The sequence below is a fragment of the Rana temporaria genome, chromosome 1 (assembly GCF_905171775.1).
Source record: "Rana temporaria chromosome 1, aRanTem1.1, whole genome shotgun sequence".
NCBI lineage: Eukaryota > Metazoa > Chordata > Amphibia > Anura > Ranidae > Rana > Rana temporaria.
The window spans coordinates 251,506,215-251,516,061 of NC_053489.1; the positions used below are offsets into that span (position 1 = coordinate 251,506,215).

The window sequence follows — 9,847 nt, forward strand, 5'->3', positions numbered from 1 at the left end:
AAATGGTTTTACACTATGGCACTTTCTATGTCTTCTTTGTAATGGGTTATCTCTGTGGAGAGAAAGCTGTTATTTGGAAAGCTACCCTGGTTCATCCCCAGTGATCACAGAAGCGAGTGCAAAGACCCACAAACAAAGCTTATTTTGACCTTTTTTTAGTTAAAGAGGTCATATTCTTCCAGTGAGTAGGAATTCTTACCACACACATCGGGTGTAACTTCTCGTATCTGTTTAGGGTGATGGTGGCAAGTTTTAGAAATTTACCACAGGAATTTATCACAGAAGAATGTATGGACTTTTAAATGAATATATTAACGTATGTTTATTGTTGCATATGGAATGTAATATTCTTTTTCACTGAGCACTTTATTTAACCTGATTGTATGATTTAGTCTATTAACTAATGCACTAGTGCCCCCTACCACTATTCACTGTTATTTAAGTTAGCATCGCCTACACTTTGAGCATAGCAGCTTACCAAGTTTCATATATTCTTTAAAAAAAAAAAACACATTATCACCCATCCATAGCACAAGGTCCATTTATTACATCAGAGGTATAATACCCAGGCAAGAATTCTGCCCCTCCATAAGTAAGATTTCACTGAACAGACCGTTATGGCTGCAACAGCTGAAGAGATCAGCAAAATCAATCAATCAAGAATCTCATCCCAGAGATATAAGACTGATGGATATTTTTGTCACATTTTACCATACATTTTTAAACTGTCTAAATTAGTTTATTTCTAGATCTTTACACACATCTCTCAACTTTCTAAAATGGAGAAAATGTGTGGTGCTTTAAATAACTTTTCATTGTTATTTTATTTAATTTTTTTATAGAGATCTATACATCAGAACACAAATAATATAACTGAACAAAGAGAGACAGAAGGATTTGGTCCCACACAAGGGACAGTTGAGATCCATGCCATACACCTCATTGTAGGTAGAAGAGAATGTTCAGCCTTTTATAGTCTTCTTCCCCTCATGCAAATCCCATCTCTGCTTCCTGTCTCATCTGCCGGGTAGAAAAGCTGAACTGACCGGCTGGGATGTTCTACTGAGATCTTGGTGTCCTCTCAGAACACTCAGAACATCTAAAGCCAATAAGACATCATGTTTCTATCCTGTTGTCTTTTGTGTCTGTCCTCATTTATTGGTAAGTCTGGAATACAGAAACAAGCAGTAAACCATTCTGATGGGATCATCTTATTTCTTATCATATTTTTATTCTTGGTTACAGGGGTCATGTCACAAACACTTACTCAGCCCTCCTCAGAGATAAAAAAGCCTGGAGAGAGTATGAAGATGTCTTGTGCTGGATCTGGGTATTCGTATACGGGCTACTATATAAGCTGGGTTCAACAGGTTCCAGGGAAAGGACTGACATGGATTGGGAGGGTTCATCCTACTGATAATGGAAATGTAAAATATTCCTCTGCATATCAGGGAAGATTCACAATAACTACTGATGCGTCCATAACCACATCATATCTACAAATAGACAATCTGAAAGTGGAAGACACGGCCACATATTACTGTGCTAGAGACACAGCGATCCAAGGATGACATCTGTCATACAAAAACATCCAGATGTAATGCTTTCCTCCTACCAGCTGGCTGCAGAATATCCTCACTGATTTCACTATATCACATCAAGGCACACATTACAGAGCATTACATTTTCCATTGAATAAAGGTGTTCCTCTAGATCACTCATTTACCCTTCAGGAAAAGAACAACAACATATTTACTTCTAGGGATTTCATTCTTTGTGCTCATGTTCCGAGTGAGTCTAATGAAAGTGGTTTCATACTTAAGTAGCGCTACCCCCACAGGAGCCGCTGATTTGATGTTGGGATCGGCATATTAAGTTACCTTGGTGTTGTCTAGGGGTGTAGTTGTAGAAACAATGCAGTGAACGAATGTCCAGACAGTGAATAAATGATTTTCCAATGCTTTATTTCCAGGCCAACATCAACATCAATTAGGAAAGGACAGGTTGATGAAAAGAGAAAAGGGAACCTTGCGGTATCAGGCCTGGATATGAACAGAGCAGTTCTGCTCTCAGTAGTACCAATTTTGCGATTTCTCACCACTCTAGCTGGAGTGGGTGAAGTGCCCCCGGACAGACCCCTCCCAAGAGCCCGGCAGCCGAAGTGTCACTTTGGATTTCTGGGAGGAACAGGTCTCTCTCACAGACCTGGCTCTAGAGCAGTGGTTCTCAACCTGGGGGTCGGGACCCCTCCGGGGGTCGAATGACTATTTGCCAGGGGTCACAAAATCCTGGGCAGTTCCTAGAGCCCACAGCTGCCCACTCTGCCTCTTCACAGCTGCCCATTCAGTTCACGGCATGGCTGGGGGGCAGAGACTAGAGGTTAGCTGACTGAAGTGGAATGTGAAGTGGGAGGGGCTGGAGGAGACCCTATATCCTGATTTCGGCATAGGTTTCACTGCTACGAGACACCACAGAGTTGGAGACACAGTGAGTAACACTACCGGTGATTAAGTTTGCCATTAAAAGTCCCCACTACAGTTCTCAGATCAGCAGGTGACCTTGATCAAGAGCACCTAAGATGGCTGATCAGAACTCTTTCCCCCCCAGCACTACCACACATCCCATTTCCCCCCACCAAGGAGTAAGAGAAGGAATAAAAAGAGAGTACATGGAAGGGAGAGAAAAAGAGGGGCAGGAGCAAAGAAAAAGGGTAAGAATTAGAGAACAAGAAAGAAGGCTAGAGAGATGGATGGGGGGAAAAAACTAGGATAGAGAGAGAAATAAAAGGGAAAGGAAGGAGAACAAAGAGAAAGAGTGGTCCAACCTAAAATGTACCATAAGGGGTTTTAATATTGTACGAGTGGAAGGGACTCGGGGAGTGCTAAATGTCCGTGGGTTAGGGGTGCAAATTACTTGTCTTGCCTTGGGCGCTGACAGCCCACTCTATGAAAATTTTACTGTTATGGGGCCCCACAACTTTAAAATTGTATCAAGGGGTTACGGCACTAGAGAGGGTGAGAACCACTGCTCTAGAGCCTCTGCCACAGGCCAAGTACTTTAAGTGAGCTAAATGGTCGAATGGAGCAAATCCTCCAGTAGATTTCTGCATAAGTCACCGGATGACAGCAAAACATACCTGTCAGCATTCCGGTCACCAGATCCCCGATAGGTTCGTTCAAGCCCTGTTGGACAACCTGCCTCCGGGTTCTCCTCAAGCCGACCCCCCAATCGAATGGCACCCAGCCTGGGATCTTCTCAAAAGAACTGGGAACCCAGTAAGTCACTGAGGTCCCCTTGTACCTCCGGATGAGGGTTTGTGTAGCCTGTAATTCTGGCCAGGTGTGCCATGCCGGCGGGGTCCATGGATGCGTGCACCCTGAAGGTGGATGCCGCACCTGGAACCGGGATCCCGCGAAGATTTTAGAACACATGACACCTGTCACAGATATACCCTTCCCCAGCATGCCTTGCGAGGGAGAAACTTCTCTAATTGGCTGCTGGGGAAAACTTACTCTGCCAGAACCCCTCTAGCGCCAACTGCCTGACAGGGATGGTACTGCATGCCTGGAGTACAGATTGATCCAGCAGACATTTCTAGAATGATAGAAGTCCCAATTTAGCAAATTGTGAATGGGAACAAAGTAACTCTCCCACTCCCCACTAACTTTAACGTAGTGCCCATACTGAAAGTAAGGGGGCGCTACACTTATCAATCAGCTGCAGCACCTGCAGAGCACTAATGTGGAAAGCTGCTGGGCCTGCATCACTTAGGCCCCTTTCACTGCTACTTTCGCGGTGCTATTCGGCCGCTACCAAGGGGTTTTACCCCCAGCTAGCGGCCGAAAAAAGGGTTAAAAACCACTGCAGAGGTGCCCATTGCTTTCAATGGGCAGGAGCTTTCACACTGGAGCTTTCACACTGGAGAAAGAGCAGCTGCTGTTTCAGGTCGGTTTGCAGGCGTTATTTGTAGAGCAATAGCGCCTGCAAACCGCCCCAGTGTGAAAGGGGTCTTAAAGCGGAGTTCCGCCCGCCCGTTCAAAAATGAAATGTCAGCAGCTACACATACTGTAGCTGCTGACTTTTAACATTAGGACACTTACCTGTCCTGGAGTCCAGCGATATCGGCAGCGCAGCCAATGTTTACATCAGCTGGTTGAGTGCTGCCGCCTCCATTGCGGGTAAGTGGCTTTATGGTCGGTTCTGTACTGCGCATGCACAAAGCGCGCTGCCCTCTCTCACTGGCCTGGCAGAAGGGGAGGAGGAGGGGGGCTGAGCTGCTGACGTAATTTTCCGCGGGCCGGTCTCCCGGAGGTGGGGACAGGGCGCCTGTAAAAAAACAGGTACCCGCTCTCCCCCCCCCCGAAAGGTGGCAAGTGTGGCACCAGAGGGGGGGGCATCAGATAAGCGGAAGTTCCACTTTTAGGTGGAACTCCGCTTTAAGGCCCCGTTCACACTGGTACAACATACACTCTGGGAGCACATGTCGCATGACGTGTTTAAATCAATGATTCCCTATGAGAGTCGTCTTAACTGTTCGCACACAAGTAGGACCGACTTTGAGGCCGGGTTCACACGCTCCGACATTGGGAGCTCATGTCGCATGACGTGTATAAATCAATGGTTCCTAAGAGAGCTGTCTTAACTGGTCCGACACAAGTCGGAGTGACTTTGAAAAAGGTTCCTGCACTATTTTGGTCTGACTTTGATCCTAGTTCAGACCATTGAAAATCATTGAATTCAGATCTAAGTCAGATCATCTTAACTGATCCGACTTTGGCATGTGACTTCTGCTCTGATGATCTTGAAGGGGAACCCCACTCCAAAATAAAAAAAAGGCATAGAGTTCTCCCTCCAAGACCATACCAGACCCTTCGGTCTGTGATGCATCACAACACTGAAAACTGAAAAAATGTACCTGAACAAGAGGGAGGTTTAACATATCCATCCTCAAGTGCTTTGTTTGATCAATGTGTAAGGCCCCGTACACACGTCCGAAGAACTCGACGTGCCAAACACATCGAGTTCCTCGGCGAGTTCAGTGTGGAAGCCGCCGAGGAGCTCGGCGGGCCGACTTTCCTCATTGAACAACGAGGAAAAAGAGAACATGTTCTCTTTTCGGCCCGACGAGTTCCTCGTCGGCTTCCTCGCTGAAAAGTGTACACACGACCGAGTTTCTCGGCAGAATCCAGCTCCGACCGAGTTTCTGGCTGAATTCTGCCGAGAAACTCGGTCGTGTGTACGGGGCCTAACAGTAGATGGCAGCAAAGCACTGAAAATGAAAAGCCTAGAATACATAAAGCAAAGTCCCAAAATTCCAAGCTATTTGTCCTAGAACAGGGGTCTCCAAACTTTCTGTGCAAAGGGCCAGTTTACTGTCCTTCAGGCTTTAGGGGGGCCGGAATGTGGCTAATGGGAGTAGAAAATGCCCCGGCATCAGTGCTCAAACATCAATGGTAGGGAGGAATAGTGCCCTATTGTTGGTAGCAATTGGAAGAATTGTAGCCCATTGATGGCATTGCAGGGAAAATGGTGCCCCATCATTAGTGTCAGCTGGTGAAATAGAGCCCCAAGGGCCAGATAAACGCAAGCAAAGGGCCACATCTGGCCCCCGGGCCGCAGTTTGGAGACCGCTGTCGTAGACCATTCTGTTTTTTGAAAGGAGCTTTGGCCCTATATCTTTTTTAATGCATTATTTTATATCGAATTTCCAGTATTCACTTATATGTATCCACAGTTTTTTTTTTTTTTTTACTTTGCTGAAACAGTTGCCTACTCTGTTGTTATAGGTACAGTTATTGTGCACTTCACTATTTAAGTCTCCTTTTTGGATATGCTTTATGCATACTTCCCAACTGTCCCTGATTTGGAGGAATAAATTATGAAATGCACTACTTATCTATCAAAAAGTATTTTACAGTACTAAAGTTTTTATTCAATTTATAAATTGTTGCATTTGTAAATTCCATAAGCTAATATAAAGGAATATAAGTGTTTTCTTGTACAATTCTCCTGCTAAGTGGGACGTGGAAGGGAGTTTTGTATACCTACATACTTTTGCTATTAGGCATCCCTCGTTCCCATTTCAGAAAGTTGTGAGGCATGTTTATGTGCATAGTTCAGTACTTACCTTCCCCCAAGTGATACATTCTGTATTATATAATATCTACCGCTATTAAAACATAGAAGAGAATGCATTGGTACTGCAAGTCTTGGTCTATTATGACAATCCATACCTTTCACACCTGTGCAACTTGTCCTGCAACTTTGGACTGCAAAGTCTCATGACAAGTCGTACCCCGTGATTTCCAATGAGTACCATTCATATCTACGCAACTTCAAAGTAGTGCCTGCGCTACTTTGGAACGATTTTGATGTGACTTGAGGTCAATAGACCTCAAGATTACACAGGCATTGCTTCAAGTCACGTCAAAGTCATGGTAAAATCGTGGCAAAGTGTGAAAGGGGCCTTAGGAGGCTATGTTTTAAAAAACTGCTTTTTAAATCTCTGAGCATTCACACAAAAGTTATGAGTATTATCCCTAAAATTTGCAATAATGTGTGTAATGTCAATTTCTATGTTTTGCCTTTTGCTGGGCAAATGTAACTTCCCTAACATTTGAATTTAAAATAAAATAGCCTTAAAAGTGATTGTAAAGTCTTGTTTAAAAAATAAAAAATAAAATAACAAACATGTTATACTTACCTGCTCTGTGCAGTTGGTTTTGCCCAGAGCAGTCTGGATCCTCCTCATCTCAGGTCCCTCTTTGCTGCTCCTGGCCCCTCCCTCCTCTTGAGTGCCCTCACAGTCAGCAGCTTCCTACGGGGGCACTGGAGCCGACACAGAGCCCCGACCCAGCCCGCCCCCTCTCTCCCCTGATTGGCTGACTGACTTTGACAGCCGCGGAAGCCAATGCCGCCTCTCCTCTGCCAATCAGGAGGAGTGTCCCAGATGACTTAGACATTTGTGGACATCGCTGGAGAGAGATGGGGCTCAGGTAAGTAACTAGGTGGGTGCTGGGGAGGCTGCTACACACAGGTTTTTTATCTTAATGCATAAAATGCATTAAAGTGGAGTTCCACCCATTTTTTTATGTTTGTCTGTGCTGCATGCTCTAATCTCATAGTGTTCAGAATGGACAATTTTTATTTAATTTGTTGCTTGTAAATACCTTTATTTTGTAGTCCTTCATTACTTCCTCCTCCTTATTTGCCTAGGCTATTTGCAAGGGTTTCTGGGATAGGCATCATGTTTCCCAGTAGTCCTTGCAAACCTGACTGAAACCTATTACATTGCTTGTGCACTGAGCATGTGCGAGATATGCAAAGCTGAAATCCAGGAAGTCATACAGTCTGGCTTCATGATGCCCACACTTAAGATGGCCACGGTCTATTTCTAGATGATAAACTACCTAAATGCTGTAACAACCTAACAAAACGGACCTTAGTTTACAGACTAACTTTACTAGAATACATTAAGCTTGTGTATTACAGGGGTATTTATATTTAAAAAGTGAAATTGTGGGTGGAACTCCCCTTTAAGATAAAAAAAAAACTTTTGCCTTTACAACTCCTTTAAGAATCTACTATCAGAAGAGTTAAAGAGCCTTCTACCATTAGATAAAATATCGTAAAACTATAGGCTGAGAACATTCACACATAAGAGGAAATATTATTTTGGAGAAATATTACTAGCAATGCTAAATGGGAACAGCTTATTGCTCAGGACACCTGGTTGGTAGGGAGTCAACTCTCACGGGTGTTTGTGACTCCTCCCCACTAGACACATTTGGCTATTAGGCCTGATTCACACCTATGCAGTTTTAGTGCTTTTTGTATTTTGCTGATTTTCACTACAGAAAGTGTTCCATAGGAAACCATGTTAATTGGACTGTAGTGCAAATCTGCAAAATGCAAAAATCACAAAAATTGCATAGGTGTGAATCAGGCCTTAGTCAAGGATTCACAGCTGACCAATGAATGTAAAGAAAGGTGTGGGGATGGTGTAATCTGGATGTCCCTTAAAAGTTCATACCAGGCCGTTCAATTTTGGTATGCATTTAAGAGGGACACCACAAAAAAATTGTATAGGCATACCACCATATTTTGTTTGGATTTTAAGGGGAAACACTATGCAAAATCATACAAGACCCTTATCTAAGCATGCAGTCTGACTGGCTAGGAGAGGGGAGGGCTAGTGCGTGCCCCTCATTCTGAACCATACCAGACCACATGCCCCCAACATAGGGAAGTACCTTACCAGAGAGGACAAGGGTCTCTTACCCACAACCCTAGCCCAGTAGCTGTGGGGGTCTGTGGGTGGGAGGCTCATCTGAATTTGGAAGCCCTTTTTTTTTAAATTAGGGACCGTTAAATAATGCCTCCCTATGTGAATGAGTAAGGCCCCGTACACACAGCCGAGGAACTCGACGTGCCAAACACGTCGAGTTCCTCGGTGAGTTCAGGGATGAAGCCGCTGAGGAGCTCGGCGGGACGCTGTGACGGTTTCGGTATGATATCCCCGTCAACGTTCCCTTCTTCCCATAACGAAAATCACCCCAATATTCCACGAGGAGGGATATCCCTGGAATCGCCCAGAAAGCCACACATGAGACCAGCTTACTGCTTGACAACACAGACTTTAATGTTATCACACACACAGCTTATATGTCATTTCCAAAACTGTTACAATGACAAATCTCCGCCCCCCTCACACTGGGGCTTCCATACAGATGAGTAGGTAGACACGACGGGGCCGATGCTGAAAACACATTTTCTTTAGACAATGACATCAATGACGCTGAGCACTAGCTGTACTGAATACATCAACCAGACCGCTCGACCCCGCATATAGAGAGATAATTACCACAATGAAGCAATCAGAATAATTAACACAAGCCACTTAAACCCAGCTCTCCTTCACACAACACAATAGATCAATTAACCTTTAGAAATAGTGAGGGGACATTAGCACATCAATAACCTGGCTAGCAGGGAGCAGTAAACTGAGACATATAGGCAAATGTATCACAATGGCCCCCCTTTTGCTCCCTGCTCCGGCAAACCCGGTTGGACCTTCCCTGGTCCAGTAGGGTTGACGGGTTCAGAGCTATTAGTCAGAGGTTAACTCCGTTTGGCATGACTGACCTCCCTTGGCAACTGCTTCAGACTCAGGTATGTCACCGGGTCGTCAGATCACACGCCGGTCAGTCCCCAAGTCTTTGTGCGATCTGCAAAGTCACCAGAAGTCAGTGTGAAGACAGCGAATGGGTCTGTGCGCCGCCGTCTAGGTGTCCCGCTATGGGAGGGGGCAGGTTATGGCTCTGAAGTGACAATCCCAGGAGATTCATAAAAAGAAAAAGTTATATTTGTTGAAATGCTGTAGCACTGGTGCTCAGAGTCGGGGGGGGGGGGGGGAGGGGAATCAGAGCCCCATAAGGTCAGCCACCCCCTGCTCCCTCCGCAGCCGCCGGTTCTCCTCTTGGAGCTTCTCCAGCTCCATCTCCAGTTCATGCTGCTGTGACCTCAGGTGGTTGTTCTCCTCCTCCATGCGGCTTATGCACTCCTCCAGCTCTATGTACTCACGGATCAGCTCCTGCTTGCTCATGTCCTGCAGGCTCTCCACGTGGTCCTTCATCATCAGGAACTGGGTGGTGGTGTAAGGGGCCACCGGTGGGCCCTTGGCGAACATCTCGGCACGCATCTGGGACGCCCGCTGCGACTCCCTCTCCTCCAGTCGCTTCTTCTCCTCCCAGGTCAGCTTGTTATACGGCTTCCAGGACCTCTTCTTCTTGAAGGGTGGCCGGCGGTGCCTCTTTCTGCCCAGCTCCCTCCAGGGCCCCTCTGGCTC

General features: G+C 45.6%; 1 gene segment (V, D, J or C); it reads left to right on the forward strand.

The window, feature by feature from the left end:
- Nucleotides 1-984: 984 nt before the first annotated feature.
- On the forward strand, nt 985-1,586 carry LOC120940723. The segment is given in 2 exon segments: nt 985-1,161; nt 1,246-1,586. Coding segments are annotated over 2 exon segments (369 nt in total).
- Nucleotides 1,587-9,847: the final 8,261 nt, after the last annotated feature.